This window comes from Notechis scutatus, chromosome 3 (genome assembly GCF_049901735.1).
Source record: "Notechis scutatus isolate UNSWTSFEM ecotype Mainland chromosome 3, rNotScu1.2, whole genome shotgun sequence".
In the NCBI taxonomy this organism is placed as follows: Eukaryota; Metazoa; Chordata; class Lepidosauria; order Squamata; family Elapidae; genus Notechis; species Notechis scutatus.
This window is the reverse complement of record NC_142011.1, coordinates 53,582,764-53,605,252: the sequence shown is the minus strand read 5'-3', so window position 1 is coordinate 53,605,252 and position 22,489 is coordinate 53,582,764. Positions and strand designations below refer to the sequence as shown.

The following is a 22,489-nucleotide window of genomic DNA, read 5'->3' as shown; positions in this document are numbered from 1 at the left end:
TAATACTGAATTATTATATGTATAGTATCACTATAAAATGTTAACTTATTATTGTTAATTCTAGTTAAGGTTCTATGCAATCTTGGTGACAAGATAATTTAAATTTGTATTCCATGTGAATTGGATTATTTAAATTTACATCTGAGATTATCCCTTTTCATATCCTTCATTAAATACTGTATGTTTAACAGGTTTACAGAAAGCAACTTCTCTTTATGTTAAGACTGTAGCCCTCCAGATGTTTTTAAATATAAACTGCTAGCAGCCTCATTCATTGTAATAAGTTCTAATGGCCTGTGGGAGTTGTAGCTCAGCAATAATTAGAAGTCCAAAAGCCTTTTTATTTTGTTTTGTTGTGAGGTTGTGTGCCAGATCCACTGAGACACAGTTCACAAGGCATCATACAACGTTCATGCAAAAAGAATCCACATAGTTCATGTTTAGGTTTCTAATGAAAACCAAGAAAGTCCAGTTGCCTTTTGGAGATGCACCTTTGGGACATCCATAACCTGGAAGATTGAGAATCTCCATAGACATTGTCACAGTCAAATGATTTCTCCTTACTGAATAAAAATTTTTGGAAGGTGAGAATAGAATAGAATAGAATAGAATAGAATAGAATAGAATAGAATAGAATAGAATAGAATAGAATAGAATAGAACTCAGGAAACCCTATACTATGTCAGACAAATTGTTGTCCAGTCTCCTCTTAAAAGTCTCCAATGTTGGAGCATTCACAACTTCTGTAGGCAAGTCAGTCCACTGATTAATTGTTCTGTCAGGAAGCAGGAATGAAATGTGAGTCTTGGGCAGTAGTATGGTGAAGCTTGCTCATATTGGCTTATGGGAGTCAATTGTTGATTTTTTTGGGGGGGGGGGGGGACTTTGTGAGCCAGTTGACAGTAGAGTTTAGCCCTGATGCCTAGTGTGCAATGAGCTGTTAGCGTTTAACAGTGGTAAAGTATGGCAGCAGCAATGGAACCAGATGTTAAATATTTGTCAGCACACTATTGGTCTTGGGTATGTCGGACTGATCCACATTGGAGCCCTAAGCAGAACCTTGCAAGATAGAGGCCTTTAGAAAACCAAATTTTGACAGCAAGTTCCTCGGTCAGTGGAACCCCATCCAGCCCTTTCTTTTAGCATTGTTCTTGCTTATTTTGTGTCTGTATAAAGCATACCTCAGTCATGCCCTTTTTGTATTGGCAGAAGACGTTACAGCATTTTCCAGGTGTGATCATACTGTCTCTCTCCACAACCTGGGTTTGACCATGAAGAATAAGAATAAAGATGAGACCAGCGATACAGACAGTGGCATCATAATCCAGTCCGGTAAGTGACTAATGGGGAAGTTTCTTCTTGGAAAAATGCAGACATCTCCTGGATACTTTCTTGTGTCAACAAGTTTAAGCAACAATATATACTCTGCTGGGGTCTTTCTTCCATAGCTTGCTGCAGACTGAGGTTTGCTTAGACTAGACTCTATTGATAGTCATTGGCTGCAATTGACACAAAATACAGCTGTGCGCAGAATCCCACACCTTGTTAGTCATGACTGGCTCAACAGTCAAGAGTTTATCAGTGTGGCTTTATCTCAGATGGGTTATGATGTTGCGCAAGATATAGTCTTTACATTGAAGTGATGAAAGGCAGTCTTGCAAAATAGGAATTGATCTTGGACAGGAACCAGAGCTGGTGACAACAACAATTGTATCAGATTTGAGGAATGAAAGGGCAGGGTGGAGTCTTCTCTTTGGCCTGATGCTTGCCACAAATCTAGCAGTATAACTTATTACCCACTGCAAAGCTTTTCAATTGCCAGCTGTTATATTGAAGAATTAATCTCTTCTTTTTCTGAGGAAGCAGACACTTGAGAAGCTACTTCATTAGAAATCTAAGCATGAAATATGTGGCATTCTTTTTGCATGACTCCTGTCTGATGCCTTTAGTCTTTAGTTATTTCTAATCTTTAAAAATTGTTGAATTGCTAAAAAAAACTCTGAGCTACATACTGTATTTTTGTAGCAAAAAATAATAATCTAGCCACAAATCAGCTAAGGTAATGCATATACAATTAAATGCTTCCTGGTATAGGAAAGTGGTACATGTCCGATGCTGTGTGCTGATTCATAATTTATTTTAATCACAGTTTATTGAATAAATTATAGGAGCTGAGTGTACATATCCCACTAAGTCAAAACAAAGCAGGCTATTTTACAACCTGGCAAGATTCATAAGCCCAGCCTTTGATGTGACTCTGGTTTAGAGCCTTTCTTCATACAGGCAAGAAGTATAAGAGCTTAGAGAGAGAGTCAGGCCCACTGATTTATCTTTTTCTCAGGATGGTTTGGTCTCTCACAAATTACCACAGCATCCTTAATAACACAAGGGAAATGCTAAGAAAGAGCTGATGTGGATTGTCCCAATGATGATGTAGTCTAATTGCCAACAAGACATGTTCTATTGTGGTCTGGGCTGGGTGAAAACCTAGATTTTCCTTTTAGCCTCTTGGATAAAAGCAGCATTAAGAAGTACAAGCATAATGAAAAAAAATATTTTCTTTACTCTGGAAACTCTTGGGACTACAAAAAGCTCAGTTGTGGCACACCTAGCTGGATTTCTTAGTTTGGAAAGAAAGAAAAGCTAGTTCCATGGGCACTTGGAAAATTGATTTTGAAGTAAATAAATTTGGGGATTCATTATACAACCTCTGCTTCCTCAGCAAATTCCTTTGGGTCCTAGGAGTTTTATCATTATATATGGTTCTCACATCTGAATAAGAACTGCTGTTTCTTCAATGCCACCAAATTTAGAGCCTGCTGACAGAATCTTGCCCTGCCTTACATTATGAATCATGTATATGGAACTGATTGTCAGTGCCCTGTTGGATTCAAACCTGTATGGGCTTATATCATGTGCTTGAAAGGAGTCATAAAGCTGACCAAACAGCTCTTATCCCATGGGAAGAAATTCTGTGTAGAATTCTCTTAAATGAGAGCCCTGATACCTTCTATCTATCTTCTACCTACCTACTCACCCTACCTACCTATCTATCTATCTATCTATAAAAGAGAAATACCACTCACGCATCATCACAAAATCTCCAGAACCGTAAAGCCTACAAACTTGAAATTTGAATCTTGGCTTCTAGGTGCTCATTAAAAGGATTTTTCAAAATGACCATCAGAGCATTAGTATTTTGTATATTATTATTAACACAATCTGATGCTAAGGAGTTCTATTCCCCCTCCCCACCTGAAAAGAAATATGTTCCAAATGCAGAACACAAGCAGAGGAGAGGAGTTTCAGTTTCAGTTTTAGTTTCACAGCAGCAACCAGCTTTAGTACAGAACAGTTGAGCTAAGCCACGCCCAGGTTCCTTGCTGTCTCCTTCTTGCTCATACAGCAATACTGTAACACTTTCCAAACAGCCCTCAATTCTCTCACACACCAACAGGACGCTAGACAAATGAATACCGATCGATGCTGGTTGACAGAGGCACAATTTTTCCCCCTTATTTTCCTCCCCCAAAACTAAGCTCAACCACATAGTTTCATAGCGAAGCCTGGGTATAGAACTAGTGTGTGTGTGTGTGTGTATCTATCTATCTGTCTGTCTGTCTGTCTATCTATCTATCTATCTATCTATCTATCTATCTATCTATCTATTTTAAGGCTTTAAAAAAATCAATGCTTGGCATTTCTTCCTCAGTCCATGGGTAGAGCAATAACTAAGTTTATTGTTTCTTTGCTAATAAGATTACATTTAAGGATATTGGCCATTAGGCCTTGTCTTCATCTTGTCTGTAACAAATTTGACCTGCCTAGTGTCTATGAAATGGAGCTACTCAGTCCTTGCTGTTGGACACATTCCCTGCTTCATCCAATGAGCTTCAGAATAGCTCTTTTGAAGTCAGACACAGTTTTGTGATAACAGTGTTATTGGTCTTTGAAGACACCTTTACAATCCCGCCCTGTGCTCAAAGAAGCTGCCAAAGGCCATCCCTGACTGACTGATCAAATATTATCAAAATCCACCCCGTCAAGTTTTCTTTTCTCTACAGGTTGACAAATCAATCTGTACTTTTTAAAATATATATATATATATATATTCTTTCAGGTCCTGATAGCCCCATGGCTGCAATGAAGGATTTGACGCAAGCCATGAGGAAGCAGCAGAAGGCCCTTGAGGAACGACTAGAAGCCTGTTTACAGGAGCTACGAAGATTGTGTTTGCGTGAAGCAGTAAGGAGCCAAGAGAATTGTAGAATTGTTAACCTTATTAGGGGTTTGAAAGCTGCATTCCTACAGGAAGAAATACATGTCTGGAAGGGTTGGGATTCCACTGCCCAAGGAAATCAGAAGGGCTTTCTATAGAGATCAAGCGATACCTAGGCTAAGTGTGAGGATAGTCAAAGGGTAAAATGGATCTCACAAACACTTGGTCTGTGATAGAAGAAGCTCATGCATCATTTAAGAAGTAGCTTGGTAAAGCAACTCAAGTCTTTTAATTAAAACTACAATTAAGTGTCTCCCTTCAAGTTCCTTAATAAACCCGATGACGTTTTTTTCCACTTTGCCGTAGAGTGCAGCAGTTAGTTGATATGTGAATATGGGGAAATTTCTACCAAATAAAACTCGTCCCATTGTTATCTTCTGTGATAATGTATAAGCAGAACTGGGTCCAGAAAAGTTGCTAAGTTAATATTAAACTTGTCTCCCATTGTTTCCCTATTGGGAGTCTCCTCTTGAATATTCTATTGTCTAGGATCTAGTTCTTCCCTTGGATCAATTCATTGAACTGCCTTCCTGTTTCTTTGTTGGACTGATCACCAACTTATAAAAAGTCTCTTAAAAATAATTAGAAATTAGCTTGCAATGAATTCAATCTTGGATATTTTCCCTAGTATGAATTTTTGGACATTCTCTCTGCCTGAAATTAACTGAAGGCTATTTAGGAAATAAGAGAAAAGCCAAAAGCTAACTGCATACCAAGCCCATTAAAATTAATATGAACTTATTTGTCTCCTTTTATTGATGTGTGTGTGTGTGTGCGCGCGCGCATGCATTTGTACTGAAGCCCATTTTCAGGCCTGCTGCCTAAATGCAAATTCAAAAAAGTTAAATAAAATACACTATGGTGCTGTGCTAAATAAATAGATTAGATATTGCCTATGCCCCTTTGGCAATCAGCTCCAGCAGCAATCTAGGTTAAATTGCTTCTTCAGGCAGCAGAGCAAATAGTATCCTATTTCCAGGTCAAGGTAATGCAATGGCCAAGGCCTATTAAATCATTATGGCAGCAAAAGCAGAAAATTCATATCAATATCTCCCCTCCTATCTGGCAGGAGAAATATATTAATAAATTAATTAATAACAAATATGCTGCTCTTTCATGATATTCAGTTCAGCTGCTTGACATTACCTAACATTAATATCTCCTTGGCTTACGCTGCTTCTACATTTTTATTTTTTATTTTGGCAGGAATTGACAGGAATGCTGTCTCCAGAGTATCCTCTGAAACCAGGAGAGAAAGCCCCGAAGGTCCGCCGTCGAATTGGTGCTGCTTTCAAACTGGACCAAAAGGCTATTCTTTCAGGAGCAGTAAGGCATCTTGCTCATAGCTTTTGGGGGCTTTAGAGCAGGGGTCCCCAACCACCGGTCCGCGGACCGGTACCAGTCCGCGGAACAAGTCTTACCGGGGCTGGTTGCTGGCGCCACCATCTTTTTGATGAAAAGTGAGCTTTCCGGTGACTCACGGAAGCACTTTTTCATCAAAAAGATGGCGGCGCAGGCTCGGTGAGCTTTTCCGGTAGAAAGCCATTTCTACCCGGAAAAGCTCACCGAGCTGCGCCGCCATCTTTTCATCAAAAGATGGCGGCGCCAGTGATGCGTACGCGCGCAGCTGATGCCGGTACCGAGCCGCGGCATAAAAAAGGTTGGGGATCACTGCTTTAGAGAATGTGGATGAGCACAGACATTTGAGTTATCCGGGAGGTTCTGCTTCCTGAATCAGCGTGTAAATATAAATAGATTCCAGGAGGAAAAAACAAACAAACAATTGGATTGCAATTTAGACATGGACACAATTAGTTTGATTAGGAATGAGGTTCTGGGAATCCCTGCTTGATATTCTGGCCTCCAAAGATGCTTGAGCAGGATTACCAGATCAGCATCTAATTTTGCTTGCTCCAGTCGTTAATAGCAGTATTCATGGGAACTTCTGCTGCTAAGGCTTTTTGGAACAGGGTGGAAGAAGAGCAGTGCTGGTGATCTTAGCTCAGTACAAGCCTGGCATCTCTATTTTCTTAACCTGCTTGGTAAGGACTCCTTGTTATTTCTTAATAAGGCCATCTCAGCAAAGACCGGGCCAGTGTTCTGAAACTTAAACATTTCTGTAGGTTCAGCCATAAAGCAACAGAACATTCTTCAAGAAGCACTGAGGCTGAGAAAAGATATTTCTTCCTCCTAGTTAGCTGGTTTATTCACCTTGATCACTGTGTACCTGTTGTTCTTTTCATAGAATTAGGTGCTTCAGGGTAGAAGGATCCCAACACTGCCAGTCAAAAGCCAATATATAGCATTTCCAACTTGCCTGCTCCAGTAAAAGGAGCAAGTAAATAAAAAAGACAGGAATAACTTCAGATTCTAAATGAAAGATACCCAGCAGCATTTTGTAAGCGAGACCAGACAGTTTCATAATTAAAGCCCTATCTAGTAGTGTGAGTGTGTATGTGTGCACACACACAAAGTCGACTTTTATAGAAGCATGGTTTGTTTTATACATAAAGTTTGGTCTCCCTTTGAAATCCGGTACAGCTAATCCAGTAAACTTTTCTGTCTGTAGAAAAAGATTGCATTGGATGTTTACAAGTTGGGGATTCCCAGTTAAACAAAAAGTGTCTGAAAGTGATTTCTCAGTCGAAAGTGAAGGCAGTTAAATCATCCCAAAGGGACATGGAAGCCTCGGGTTTTCTTCCAATCAAAGATGTGATATGCAATGCCTTTTTTGCAAAAAGTCTCTCTCCTGCCTGTGTCCTGTTCAGTTTTACTAATCTCAGAATAAGGGTGGCGTGTGATGTGCTGTTTGTTCTCTCATTTGCCTGAATGGGAGGCAGAATGTGGTGCTAAATAAAATTGCTCTTTTGGAAGCCCATTGCTTCTCTTTGTCTCACACACACAGACTCATAGGCATGCGCATGTACATTCACACGCTGCTGTAATCTTGGGAAGGTTTTGTTTTTCTTCTTAACCCCCAAGCTCACTGAAATAATGCTTACTGCTTTGTGTTTCCTCCTCAACTATTAAGAACCTGTTGTACTGGAAACAGAAGATATCTGCTTAGTCTGTAGATAGTTTTTTCTCATCCGGTTTGCTAGGTTCAGCAGGCAGCTGGGAATTTTGCCTTAGACATCAGTCCAGTAGAATATACAAAAGAGCACGCCCTTTTAACTTCAGAGTGCTTAAATCCAAAATAATCACCACCTAAATCTTTAAATTGGATTAGCATCCCTACACTGCTTGTAAGCATGCCTTGAAAGAACTGAAAATCATTCTTTGTGATTGCTCTTTAATTATTCTAGCTGCAAATGTGACAGGAGAATTAAATTTAGTGAGGGAAGTGTCTGGTACCTTGTGCAATATTATCTTGGCCCATCTTTCCCCATAACTCTAGAAACATGATAATATGCACCTTTGCTTGTATTGTATGCTAAGCATGGCCTTGCCCTGTTCATTTTTCCTTGTTTATTGAATGTTCAATACATATAAAAAGAACTATTAGGAAAAATGATTTGAGACATAGTGTATTTTGCCCACTAAGTCTCAGCATAATTATATGAATCATGAAAATCTTTCAAGGGCAATAAGTCCTGAGGTCATAGTTAAACCATGAAGGGAGATGTCATTTCCAGAAGAATTAACTTATCTTCAGTCTAAATCCAATTAGTTACCTATCTTTACGCACTCCTATGCCTGAAGGAGCTTCGTTTTGTTGTTCTCCATCACCCTGTAGAATTTCTCATACTAGAATGCTCACTGCATATGTATACACATGTATGCCTATGCTCTTATGTGCACATGCATACGGTATGTGCAAGGGAATTCTGGAATCTTTTCTGCAACTGAGGATAGCGAAATGCTGTTTTTCAGCAGGCCATATTTGCCTAGCATATCCAACAGGGATCTAAGTGGCAGTTCTTTTATTAGTTTGTGAGCCATTTGGATTGTTGCTACTTATATTCCACAGATTTTTATGACACGTCAATGGAACATCAATGAATGCATTGAGCAAATCAAGCAAACATACAATCCTTTTGTGCCAGAGACCTTTTTTTCCTATGTGGAACAATACACTATGCTTTAAAACAGTGTTTCTCAACAACTGGTAATTTTCAGATGTGTAGACTTCTATGATTTCAAAGGTATATGCTGAACATGCTCATCTGAAAAACATTGTTTCCCCCTCATTGTTAAAAAAATTGATTTCCCACTCCTCCCACTTTTCTTCTTTTTATCTGTTTTCCCCATCCCATACAAAAGCATCTAGCCCAAAATAATCATTGAAACAAACAAAAAAAAAAAGCAATTTCTCTCGCACAGCAAAGATTTACTTGCATGACCATTGTCAACCCTAATTCACACAGATTTCTGTTGCACAAAGCCTTACAAAACATGGCTGGCTTCTGGCTTCTATGGAAACCCCCAGATCAGCTTACAATGACTAAGTGTATTACTAGAAAGCGTTCAAAACGTAACTAGGTAAAAAGGATGCATCATGTTTAATTACCAAGATGTCCGCAAAAGGAGTCTTTGGAACAGAGAATGGGGTGATGATGTCAGACCTGTGCTGACTTCTTCAAGGAGTGACTCTAAGTTCCGACACTTTAGATCCCCCTTCTATTCTCTTTAAAAGGCCAGTCACACCACCCCTTGCTAAGAACCACTCAGAAAAGGCAAGATGTTTGGAATATACTCTCCCTCTCTTTTCTCCAGGATCCGCTGAGCACATTAGAGAGAGACCTGGCTCTGCAGCTACAGATTGCTGAAGCTGCTCGGTGTCTTTCCAAAGAAGAAAATCTTGCCAAGCAGGTTCGAAAACGGCGGAAAAGCGCCGTTTTGAAAGAGGAAAAGAAACTGAAGGAGTTGGAGCAAGCGCTCTGTGACTATCGCCTGGCATCCAAACAGCAGTCCCAGATAAAGACCATTGCTCCAGCCTTAGAAGGTAAGTGGAATCAATCCGGAGCACGGTTATCTAATTCAGTTCTATCTCTGAAATTCATTTTTGTAACTCCTGCTGCCTCATCCAGCCGCACCACTGAATTTTTATTTCCTGCTATCTTGAAGCATGAAGTATGTAAAAGCCAAGCATAAACTTAGCACGGTCCTCAAGGAAGTAACACAACAGTAACCCCACAATCAAATCCAGCCCTGGCCATGATGTGTTAGAAGCGTGCTCATTTTGCATCATTTTTCCTAGGGACCATTAAGGCAAGGGGGTCAAACTCATGTCGTCACATGACGTATCATGACTTCCTCCCACCCTTTGCTAAACTGGGTGTGGGCTTGGCCAGAATGTGACGCAGCTGGCCTGCGGACCACGAGTTTCACAGCCCTGCATTGGGGCAGCCTACAGGTGGGCTGTAATTTATACAAATGCTGCGCTGAATGACTTTAAAATACCTCTTACATGGCTTGGAAAGCAAAGCTGTAAGTATATATTTTGGGAAGCAAGCTTGATATGAAAAAAAAGGCCTTAAAACTTAATAAGGTGTTGGTAATAATAATAAATTCTACCAAGGGCAGGCTAATTGGTTTATTATGTATAGCCACTAGAGAGAATAAAATTAAAAACCCCTTTGACTGAAAACCTACAAACCAGGAAAGTCTCACAAAACCTTAAGGTCTAATAGTTTTTGTTAAAATAGATTTGTTTCTCTTTAGGCTGCCACAAGGCTCTTTGTTATTATGAGGAAGTGGGTTTTGAAATTAAAAAAGGTTGTCAGGAAATGAGACAGGGGTTAGGATTAAGTACATGTCCCTGTAAATCATAAGAAACAGGTTAAATGAACTTTTGACAGGCACGGCTTGGGTGGAATTCATCCCAGTTCAAAGCAGGAAGCTGACCTTTTATGGCTTCTTCCTGCTGTGATAAGCTACCAAGGGAAATTTTCTGTAAGTGGTTGCCAAAGAGAACTCAAGGGAAAAAAAAAAAAAAAAAACCAGGGAGAGGCAGCTGGAGGAGGAAACATGTAGAAGCCTGCTGTGAATGATTGACGCAAAGCTCCCTGGCATCAGATTTAACCTTTAAAAAGTCAGTCCCCTGACTTAGCTTCCCAAGTTGCCCCCCCTCCAGCTGTGCTGGGACTACAGAATTCCCAGAAACAGGGCAAATAGACATACTCCCTAGGAATTCTGAAAAACATGCCTGCAAGGCCCTGTGTGGTAGAAGGTTCCTTTAGATCAGGGTCTCCAACCTTGGCAACTTTAAGCCTGGAGGACTTCAACTCCCAGAATTCCCCAGCCTGCTGGCTGGGGAATTCTGGGAGTTAAAGTCCTCCAGGCTTAAAGTTGCCAAGGTTGGAGACCCTGCTTTAGATTCTTCTTTAGTCTCTGTCACTTGCTTGACAGTGAGAACAATTGATCAGTGGAACGGCCCATCCCTGGAGGTTTTCAAGAAGAGATTGGACATTTGTCTGAAATGGTACAGGGTCTCCTCCCTGAGTAGGGGGCTGGACTAGAAGACCTCCAAGGTCCCTTCCAAATCTCTTGTTCTGTAATTTTTACAGACAAAAGTGCAATCCTGTGAACACTGAACTGAGGAGAAGTAAGCTGTGCTGAACTCAGACTTACTTGCACACAGAATAAATGTATTTTGAACTTCAGTCTTAGACTCCATCCTTGCTCATTCGTTTCTCCCTCCCAGTAGTGGGCTTTAGTATCTACTAGTTCAGATATTCTACAATGAAAATAGCTATATTGAAACTATGTTTGCATTCACTGGGGTAACTGGATGGCTTCTTATGCACCCACTTCATTGCTTTCTGCCCAATAATTTCATATGGTAAATATTTGCAGATAAGAACTTAGTGTTTTCTTTGATACCTTGTACTATTTGTTTGGGGTATCTGGAACACAAAAAGGCAGCTTCTTTCAAACAAAATCATTGAGGCAACTGTCAACTGCTTCTCAGGGTTCCTAACAGGAGTCTTTCCCAGCTGTATCTAGAGTTGATCGGGTTTGAACCTACACACAAAGAGACTCTTTGTTGAATGGAAGGACAATAGTTTGCGTAGATTGTGCAGGAGATCTTATTGACCGAATGAGATCACCTTTCCTCCTCCCCCCACCTCAGAGTCCACCTTGGCTGGACCATAAAAGGAAACTAGTGGTTATTAGCATCTACCTGTTGTTTCAGAGTGAACCCTACGTAAGCTCTTTGAAATGAATCAGCTTAAGGGCATTTCTCTCTGAATTGCCCTCGTCTCTCATCCACACTACATCTAAAGAGTAAAAGGAATTTTGAGCTATTAATTAACAATTTGATATTTTGACTGTGTGGAAAAATGCTGCCTGAAATGCACATCCCAATCCTTTAGATTAGTATTAATTCGCTTTATCATGGACTGTTTCTTTGAGGAGGGTAGGTTTGTGTACATGAATGCTTTGCCTTGAATGATGTGGTTTGGGTTATTGGAGTTAGCCCAGTACTAATAAGATAAAAAGCTTTTGTTGTCCCTTCTGTGGTTCTTTGAGGGATTTATGACTGCATATTTCTAGTGAGTGTCAGAGATTCTAATAGCTGCTTGGAAATCTATAGCTCAAAGGAGGCCAAATTGTTGATATTTTTTCTCTGATGGCATGAGTAACTCAAAAAACATTGCTAAAATTGATAGAATCTTTAGGAAGAAAACCCCCCACAGAACTACTCAACTTTTCACTTTTAATTACGCAGTGGGGGTGTTTATGCTCAGTGATCTCAGAACGCTAGCTGGGTAGGGTGGGGGGCAGGAGGAGATGGGGACGTGGCAAATAAGTGGGAAGAGTGAATGAAATCCAATATCTAGAATCCTAAATAGCAAAAGGCTTTGCAGGTCTCATTTACAGTGCCCTTCCCCATTTCTTCTTAAGGGTTCAGTGCCTCTGATGAACATTGCTTGTTGGACACAACTGTGAGAGAAGAAGGTAAGTTAATTAAGTGTGACCCTAATGCCTTTACTTGGGAGGCTCTTCCCTTTGCATGCCAACCTCAAAAAGATCTTAGGGCATTCTTTTTTTATGATAGAATGGCCTCTTTCTTTACTGATTTTCTGTACTAACTTTGATATCTTTGAACACATTTTGTTACATCATTTTTGCATGGTAATGTAATAACATTCATAACTACGCTTCATTACTGTATTTTTCATAAATATATTTTTTTGCCCAGTCAAATAGTGGTTCAGAGGGAAGGCTGTAGCTCATCTCTCTCTCTCTCTCTCTCTCTCTCTCTCTCTCTCTCTCTCTCTCACACACACACACACACACACAGAGAGAGAGAGAGAGAGAGAGAGAGAGAGAGAGAGAGAGAGAGAGAGCGCAATATTTTTCACTCTGGGGATAGTGAAATTGTCTTTTTTTAAATAATAATTTTTCATGCTAGAGTTATGATGCCCAGGGGTTTTAAGAATAGAAGTCTTTCATGACAGAGGCTTAGTAAGTAAACATTCAGACAGCTATTTTAGTAATTTTTAAAATATTTATTTAAATATTCTGCTGCTGTTGTCTTTATTTAATGACCTCATATTCAGCAAAAGAGATTAGCTATTTGATTATAATTCTCAGCATCATATCCAGACATTGTGACCAAAAATTTACCTGCAATATTTTACCAAGCTTGAAGGCAAGGAAGGATGTTTATAATGGATCTCAGTGAAATGATCCATGGGTGCCAAATTTAATGTCCCCCTTTGTTTTAATTAAGGGCTGGTAAGGGAGTGCAGGTATACAAGGTAGTTTAGTGGATGCTTAAAGGACATTCAAGTTTGTAGTGACAAGCTATCATCCTCCTTTCTTTCTAAAGAAGTCCCTGTGGTGAATCCTCACCTTCCAACAATAATTACACCTTGGACACAAATCCAGTCTCACCACAGTCCTTCATCGCAACTTTCCTCCCTTGGCTTTCTAGAAGATTCAACTCATTATCCAGCTGCTGAAGTGGAGTCTTCTCCCATCCAGAATAGCCCTTGGAAAGAAACTAGTTTGGACAAGCCCTATGAGAAGCCCAAGAAGTCGATGGGGTCCAACAGCACGCTGAGGTTAAACTTGTTCACTAGAACTTTCTACTGTGCTTTTCTCTTTGTTAGGATGTCTCCATTTGATTTCAAAGTGTTGAAGTGAACTCATGTAAATCATAACTCATAACTCAGTTGCAAAGTGTACTTGCAACTGTTGAAGACAGGCAGGTTGAATTAAACTTTCAGGTTCAAATCTTAATTTATTCATTGATTCTTAACATTATCCTTCTTTCTTCACTATATTAAAATTGCACTAATCTGCCTTGTTGCATCCTTTATTGAACAGATAAGAAAAGCCATCAGAATATCTTGCATCCTGGGTGTATTATTAATAATAACTTTACCTTGATTAATAATCACTGATAACAGTGATAGACATCAAATGTTTTTGATGACTATTTTTTGCAAGTATCGCTTACTTGTGCGCCTACAGATGAAATTATGAATTAGCATAGTAAATTGTAGTTAGATTATTTTGATTTGCAATAGGAAATGGATTTAGGGAAAGTTGTGGTTCATTTTAACACTCTGATTTTATCATGGCAATAGCATAGCAATTTTTTAAAAATCATATTTTGTGGACATGCCATGTTAAGAGCATTTCCTGAAACTTTTTTTTCCTGCTCTTGCAGTTCAGGTAGATTTACTGGTTGTATCCTGTCTCTTTAGTGTCCATTTTTCATTACAAGACAAATCCATTGCAAGACAAATATTAGGGAACTTAATGGCCGGATAACACCAATTTAAAATTATAATTTTGAAAAAGACAATTAAAAGATGCCAGCATGATTTGGCACATTGTAGGAAAGATATTGTTCCACAAGAGATGTCATGGATAATGCCCTTTTTAATGTCAATTTCAAACAGCAAATTCCTGTCTTCCCCCAAAATTGTAGATGCCCATAAAGGTCATGTACTTGAAACCTTGTTTTGGATAATCTGGTCCCAAGGAACCTGGAGCTATCTATACTCACACTAACACCTTGAAACTAGCTGGATGGCAGCACTGGTGTAATATGATATGGAACTCCAGTGTGTATTCTGTCTTGGCCTGGTGCTGATGGAAACACCTGGTCCCTGCTCAAAGGCAACCCCATATATAAGTAGTCCTTGACTTATTTGGGATCGAAATGTTCTTTGAGGAGCATTGACCCAGAATATTAGAGGTAGCTAAAACTTGAACAGTTGTTTTATTGACATTCTGGAATCTTCAGGGTTTTGTTTTTTTTGCTTCTATTCTGTTTCAGAAATAATAGGAAAGAATGACTTTTATAGCCCTTAACCAGTGGGCCCTTGGTTTGCATGTAGAAAAATAATGATAACTGGGAAATAGAAGAACTGTGTCTTAGTTTTTATCTCATTGTGTTCTGTTATAGCACAGCAAGCATAAAGCCCCCACCGGCACCCAGCCCTTCCATCCAGAGGGCAGTTGAGACACACCTGTGTCCCTTAGATCCTCCAAGGAAGCTGGAAGTAAGAAGACAGGCTGGTTTTAGTGCCCCTCCAACCCCAGAATTCCCGGGAAGGAGAGGACAGTCTCAGTTGATAAGGTACTGTATTACAATTCTGTACAATTTTTTTTTAAAAAATAGGGCTCTCATAAAAGCATGTGATTTAATTGAAAAGTAATGAGTTAAACATCTAAGATATGAATGAATATCAATATTAATGAATAGATTTGTATTATTTTTGATAATATAGTATAATTTTAGAATGTACCAGACAGAATCCCAATGTATGTTATGTATTTTATATTAAGTACTATAAATATAGGGGAAAAAGATAAAGGCATCATACTCCATATAGTGTATAGGAGAAGTACTTCTTCTTTTTTTTTTAAAGAAGAAAAATAAATGATTGGCTGGAATAGAACAGACAAAGAATAATAAATATTACCATATGAATTGAGAGGAGATTTTAAAAAAAATTGAGAAAATTTAAAGGAGAGGAGAAGTTATATAGAAAATTGAAAAGGTTAAGAAGATATGAAATGGTATGTAAAATGAATATGAAATTGAACTTGTGTCTGTACCAAGAGTTTTAACCCGGGAATAAGCAACTTTCAGAAAAGAGATTTTTTATACTTTTATGTTTTGTGTTTATGTGTATTTATGTATTGTTTGTCTTGAAAAATAAAACTTGTTTTTTTAAAAATACTGTACTGTACTGTATTGAGGTACAGTATATTGAAAGTACTCCTATGGTTTAACCTGCTTTAAACATGAGCTTAAACTTGCTTGTGATAAACACGTATCCACCATCTGACAAAAATTAAAATATAAAATATAAAAATAATAATTATAAATAAATAAATAAATTCAAAGGGAAGACTCAATGGACCACTAGGTCTTTTTCTGCCATCAGTTTTCTATGTTTCTATGATTACCTTGCCTAATCCAACGATGGATTTTGACAACAAGCAGACACTTTAAAAGTACATTTAGCAAGAATAAATTAAGTTCATGCAGACCTTTATGTGTGTCCCAAAATACAGAGCTTGAGAATCTTAGCTTTCACTTTTTAAAAAATTTATAGTCTTTAATGTGTCTGAAGGTAGCTTTGCATGAGAAAATAGCGTTTAGTGAATACCATCAGCCAGAAGGAGAAGGAGGAGGAATAAATATTATAAGCAAAATAAATAATAAAATAATAAATATATGGACATGGGGGGGATTTGACTAAAATTGCAAAATTTTGATTCGAATGAACTATACATGGCATATTGCCCTGAAATGAGAGATGTGAAAGAAATGTGAAATTTTGAATGTCTCTACTTGACCCTATTCATAGTTCCATATAAATGTATACAAAATTAAAAAGTAAGTTATCCACTAAAGATGTCAGAAATATATTTTTCCTTCAAACAGTGGTATCCAACCATGGCAACTTAAAAACCCGTGGACTTCATCTCCCACAACTCCTGGCGGGGGAATTCTGGGAGATGAAGTCTATACATCCTAAGGTTGCCATGTTCGGGCACCCCTGGTTTAAATGGACATTCATGGCATAGGTATGAGATGAGATAGGAAAGGCCAGTCATAAGTAGAATGCATAGTAGACAGAATGAAATCTATGGAAGTTCTGAACTCCACAGATAACAGATAATCAGAGTTGGACGGGACCTTGTAGGTCATCTAGTCCAACCCCCCACCCAAATGGCAGACCCTACACCATTTCTGACAAATGGCAGTCCAATCTCTCATTGAAAGTCTCAAGTGATGGTGCTCCCACAACTTCCGAGGGCAAGCTGTTCCATTGGTTGATTGTTCTCACTGTCAGAAAGTTTCTCCTTATTTCCAGGTTAAATCTCTCCTTGTTCAGTTTCCATCCATTATTCCTTGTCTGGCCTTCAGGTGCTTTAGAAAATAGCTTGACCCCCTTCCTCTGTGTGGCAGCCCCTCAAATATTGGAAGACTGCTATCATGTCTCCCCTGGTCCTTCTCTTTACTAGACTAGCCAAGCCCAGTTCCTGCAACCGTTTGTTGTATGTTTTAGCTCCAGTCCCTTAATCATCCTGGTTTCTCTTCTCTGCACTTTTTCTGTTTTATAATGTGGTGACCAAAACTGGATGCAGTACTCTAGGTGTGGTCTTACTAAGGCTTTATAGAGTGGTATTAGTACTTCCCTTGATCTTGATTGTATCCCTCTGTTAATACAAGTTAGGATTGCATTAGCTTTTTTGGCTGCTGCACACTGCTGGCTCATATTTAGCTGGTTGTCCACGTGTCATGAGTGTTTGTGTTAAGCTACTTAAGGTTTTAAGAAGATAGCGTCATGTTTTTTTCCCCAAGGATCAAACAATTGCTCCTGACATTTGCAATCTTAACCAGTTTATTCTGGCTCCACAGGGTATGTTCCACTCGGGAAAGTTTGGAGTCCCGAGGAAGAAGTGCACTGCCCAGGCGACGTCCCACCTACTATACCGTGACTGTCCCTGAATTCTGTTTCGCTGCATCCAATCCCAATCCTGCTCCGAAAGCCAATTTTCACTCTGCTTCAGAAGATAGCAATTCAGATGTCTCCAGCATCTCTTACACAACATCTGCTGGCAGCAGCAGCCCGGACATTTCCTTTATGAAGCCGGCATCTGTAGTGTCCAAGGAGGAGCCCACGCAGCTGTTTCATAACCAGGTCTGCAAGGGACAAGAAGTAGAATACCATCATCTGTGTCCTCAGAACCTGCGTTCAGGGCCAGGTTTTTTTCCTGTCACAGAACGTGTGCCGAATAGCCACCTCTGCCATGGTCGGCCATCTTTTCTCTCTGGCAGCTCAGCTCACTTTGCCTACAAGGAAGAAGCGGTGCCAGTTAGATTCCATAGGTCTGTTGTATCCCACAGCAGGGTAGTTCGTACGCCATCCCTGAAGGACTTTGTTCCAGTGGGGCCTCGAGTTCTCTCCAAGGCGGCAGTGACAGAAGAGTTAAAATCCTGGCACGAACGAACCCGGCTGCGCAATGCGCGTCCACATTCGCTGGATAGGCAAGGAGCTTTCCGTGTGCGCAATATGCCAGGCAGAGAATTGCATTCTCCTTGTTCCTTGGGACATCAAATTCAGGTAAGAATACAGAGCAGCTCTAGGGAGAGGGGAACCAGCATCTTCTTAATTCTTTCTGCCTTGCCCTAAACTGGCAGCTTTCCTACAGCAAGGACAGTAAACAAAGTAGTGGGATAGGTTAGCCAGTGTTGAACTCTTAAAAACTACGTGTGGGTTCCTCACTCCTGGCTTATACCATCTGGATACACACAAAACAACAACAACTAAACTTAAGTAAAAGGGAAAAAAGGTGGAGGAGTGCTTTTGTGCTTTTTGAATTTGATGGGTGCCAACAAAAATGGAGAACAACCCACGATGCTATCTACCACCAATGCATGTTCCTTTTGGATATAAATATGCAGGCCAGGAAATTATCAAGAGAAAAAATTGCTTTTTATTCTTTTTGCAAACCTTCTCCTCCTGACCCCCCCCCCCCAAATAAAATAAAATTGGGATACATGAGAAAAAGGGCTGATGAAAATTTCCAATTATTTTTGTTTTAAATGATAATGTTAATTCATTAAGAGGTGAAGGAAGTTAAGATATGCTTGGAAATGTGCCAACTCAAAGAGTAAACAAACATGGGAAACAGTAAGAAAGTTTGTCTCAATGTAGGCTAACTTTCTTGCAGAAGATCATGAAGCTTATAAAATAATCAGAATCAAAGATCAAAATAAGTAAATCACTATAATGACCACCAACAGTGAGGGTATTACTTTAGGTTCATTTTTGTTTGTGTAAACTAAACTTTGTAACTGCATAACAAAGCATACTTTTATAAGCAAGCTAACTTATTTATGTAGAATAGGCTTTATGATATGACAGCGTCATATTTGTAGAATCTGTTAGAAATTTAAAATTGAATATATTTCTATCTACTCCCTTCCCATTTCTGTTTTATTCTCCATACATTATTTTCTGATTATTTTAACATTTTAATATTTACTTGATTTATGTGCTGCCTGATACTATAATCACTTTGGGCAGCTCACTATGTAACAATTAAAAAAAAAAGATAGATTAAAAAAGTCAAATAACAAACAACAAGGTAAATAAAAAAGAAGACCAACACCTGCCAACAACTCAAAAACATACACAAGCACACCACAAAGAGCTTCATCCACCTTAGCCCAGGGCCTGAGAAAACAGCCAGTTCTTTAATAATAGAGCTGTGCCTTTTAATATTGTGCTTCGGAATTGTTGGTGCTTTTTGAGTTTGGTTGTTTTCTTGCAGGCGTTTCATTAGCAAACTAGATAAACATCATCAACACAGATGACATTACCTAGCTGACCAATGAAATGTCTACAAGACAACAACAAAGCTCAGAGAATGTATATGCAAGGACCGTGCAGTTCAACCCTGAGCTACAAATATTCTATCAGTATTGTGCTTGTGACCTTTCCTAAAGCAATATTTAAAATGTCCTTTCCCAAGTACGAGATACATACAGATACACAGTAGGAGGAGTTGATGTTCAGGACACTTATGGGTCATCCATGTCAATAAGAGTTGCTTAAGCCTATGACAAAGACTGAAATGATCCGATGATAATCACTAAATTTTGCCCACTCTACTTCTACTGAACTCATCCCTTTGATTTGATAAAATTGTATCTATTGTTCAGTTTAAGTTTATCTGAAACTGGTGGGAAATGGTTAGCACCCAAGTTCCTTTGTTTCGAACAGCCTTTCTGAACGTAGAGTCCTCTGAAGACTTGGTCTTCAACTCCCACAGTTCCATACTTATTCATCTGGAGGGCATCTGATGGAAAAAGCTGGTTAAGTGCTTTTGAGAGTTATAGCAAAGGACTCACCAGGTTAGCTGAATTGGATTGATCTCAAATGGCTACACAGAATCGCATCTGGTTATTAGTCAGGTTCCAGATTATCAAGCAATGCAGGGTTGTAAGCTATAATGAAAAGTTGAAAAAGTTGTCCTGAAAGTCGGCAGGGGCAAATCTTGTGTGATTGACGAGAATGATCCCAATTTCTAGCCATTGCCATGTAGTCACCAGTTGTCAAGTTGGACTTGAGGGAGTATTTATCTTTTATCTTTGCCATGTCAGAGGATTCTGGGAATGCTTCCGCTATCTACTCTCAGAAAAGTAGTCATTGAAAGGAATCTGTGTGGTATGGGTCGTTTTTTGTTTGTTCTAGATTTCCTCCTCCTTCAGATGTGTGAATGTTTCATAAAACTTTCATCTCCTTGGACATCTCCCTTGCCTGCAGCGCAGGCCCACACCACGCAAGTGTGAGCTTGCCCTTGATTTCCTCCTCTCATAATCCCTAATGCTTACTTTCCACTCCTTTGAAACAGAGCTGCAAAATTGTTATCCTAGGAAGTGGTTGCATGAGCTAGAAAGGCAGGTTCTTGAACAGCTCATTGCATTTTTTTTTCTAATCTGTTTTAAGTAGAACACTGAAGCCATGCAGCGATGTCACGGGAGATTAACCCTTCACAATGCTCTACCACCAGTCCTAAAAGTCCACTGTTAAAATCATGTACTTAACTGGATGGGTTGGTTTGTGAGCTTTGGAGTTAAGTATTCTAGACACAAACTTAGAATCGAACTGCATGAAATCTGCCTCATGTTTATCAGCCAGAGAAACACTGCTTACACAGTATGAGCATCACATAAAATGGGCTTTAGTCTATACACTGATTTCATATTATATATGCTAGTCTTTAAGATTCTCCCAGTGCTTCTTGAATTTGTCACAACAGGCTAATGTACTGATCTTTTGGAACATTCAGGCCATTGACTGTGAATGAATGAATGAAACCCACCTGGTGGGTTTCACTTCAGTTGTGAAGTATTTCAGGCATTAACAGATTAACAGATAAATTTCTGATTCTTGAGATTTCCTGAGCTCTCATATCCATAGTTGTTTGACTGCACAGCACTGCAAGTAGAATGGGAAATTCTAAAACACCATTTAGTAATCTCTAACCCCCCGGCAGCCAGCTAGAGTAGCTACTCTATTGCCATGTTCCTGAATTTTCTCCTAAGAGGTGCTACCAATTTTAGCAGTGGAGTACATAGGAATGATCCATCTGTTATGCCGTCTTCTCTAAATCAGTCTTGATGTTAACATGCAGGCTGTTGGGCACACAGTTTAAGGTAGAAGGTAATGTAATTATCTTTTATTTGTCACATATTTTCCTCCTCTCTTAATAAATTAGTTTCTTAATGTTAGATGGTTATCTCCCTTAGATAGTGAATTATAACATCTATCCCATTGCAATTCTATGGCTCCATGTTATGGTGGTTTTATTATGGTTTATCTTAATATTTTACATCCTATATTGTAGTGTTTTTGTGTGTGTGTGTGTATACTCATACACGATGGTTTATTTAAACTAAATTTGTGTATCAGTGATTGCATGTTCTCTGGAGATGCCTTACATGAAATAAAAATAGATGAATTGTAGTAGTGGTAAAATAAATAGGTAATGAAAAGCCCTGCTAAAAACAACAGGTTTTTTTTATTAAAGGTTTTCTTTTGAACTTTCAGGTACCTCGTATCCATATCCTCAAACGCTCTCCTGAAGGAGCCCCTGTGCAAGTCTACGTCCCGGAAAATGGAGAAATCATTACTCAAGTTTAGAGGCTGCTAGACCCTGGAAGCATGAGCCGGAAGGCCCTTGTTTAGGAGGGGAAGAAGAGGCCTTAAGTCAAGTCTTGACACGTTCTTGCATTTTGTGCTCCTCCTGTTTGGGAGAAACTTTGGGACTTGTTCTGCAAGCTATGTGAGACCATGTTCCTATGATGAATTGAAACAGTGTACCGATGACAACAGAATTTATGTTTCTTGTATTATATGAAATACAGATCAAATTAACCAGGATTTGTCTGCCTATTTGTTTCTCTTAGGTCTGTGCTGGAAATAACTTTAGTGTGTCTGTAGATTATGAAAATGAAGTTAGTGTAGGATTTTTGTAGTCCAAGCTATTTCTGACTACAACTTACTTTCTAATGGAAGTAGAATGTACAGGTGAAACTAAAAAATTAGAATATCGCGCAAAAGTTAATTTATTTCAGCAATGCAACTTAAAAGTAAAACTAATATATGAGATAGATTCATTACATGCAAAGCAAGATAGTTCAAGCCGTGATGTGTCCTAATTGAGATGATTATGGCTTACAGCTCATGAAAACCCTCAATCCACAATCTCAGAAAATTAGAATATTGTGAAAAGGTTCAATATTCTAGGCTCAAAGTGTCCCACTCTAACCAGCTAATGAAGCCATAACACCTGCAAAGGGTTCCTGAGCCTTTAAATGGTCTCTCAGTCTGGTTCAGTAGGAATCCAGACATGATATTCTTCCGATTAAAATCGGAATTCCGATTTTTTTGGGAATCGCCTCCCCCTTTCCCCCTCTTCTTCTCCTCCTTCCCCTCCCCTCAGAGGCCCCGAGTCAGGAGTTGCTACTGCTGGCGCGCGCTCTGCGTGGCTCCAGTCCGCGTTGCCTCAGGAAGGAAAGGCAAAAAGGAAGAGCCGCGGCGGCGCTTTGCAACGGCAGCAGCGGCTCCTGGTTTTGCCTTTCCCTTCTCGAGGCAACGCGGACTGGAGCTATGCGGAGTCGCGCCGGCGGTAGCAACTCCTGACAGCCCCAGCCGGATACCTGAGCGGAGCCCGGGCAGTGCGAGCGGAGCCCGCTGAGCGGCAGGAAAAGGG

The 22,489-nt window shown here is 39.5% G+C and overlaps 1 protein-coding gene across 4 annotated transcripts in view; it reads left to right on the top strand.

Moving 5' to 3' along the window:
- The window catches only part of INAVA (innate immunity activator), a 30,409-nt gene extending 8,758 nt beyond the window's left edge, over positions 1–21,651 (top strand). The window contains exons 2-10 of one of the 4 annotated variants that reach the window (XM_087959947.1): positions 1,213–1,332; positions 4,121–4,245; positions 5,486–5,605; positions 8,996–9,224; positions 12,131–12,184; positions 13,167–13,296; positions 14,652–14,825; positions 17,124–17,829; positions 21,325–21,651. In XM_087959947.1, coding sequence (XP_087816073.1) covers positions 1,272–1,332; positions 4,121–4,245; positions 5,486–5,605; positions 8,996–9,224; positions 12,131–12,184; positions 13,167–13,296; positions 14,652–14,825; positions 17,124–17,829; positions 21,325–21,417 — 1,692 coding nt within the window. In that variant the 5' untranslated portion in view covers positions 1,213–1,271 and the 3' untranslated portion in view covers positions 21,418–21,651. Of the gene's footprint in view, positions 1–1,209; positions 1,333–4,120; positions 4,246–5,485; positions 5,606–8,995; positions 9,225–12,130; positions 12,185–13,061; positions 13,297–14,651; positions 14,826–17,123; positions 17,830–21,324 lie in introns of all 4 variants that reach the window. The other 3 variants (XM_026678122.2, XM_026678119.2, XM_087959946.1) reach the window with 3 other exon arrangements.
- Positions 21,652–22,489: the final 838 nt, after the last annotated feature.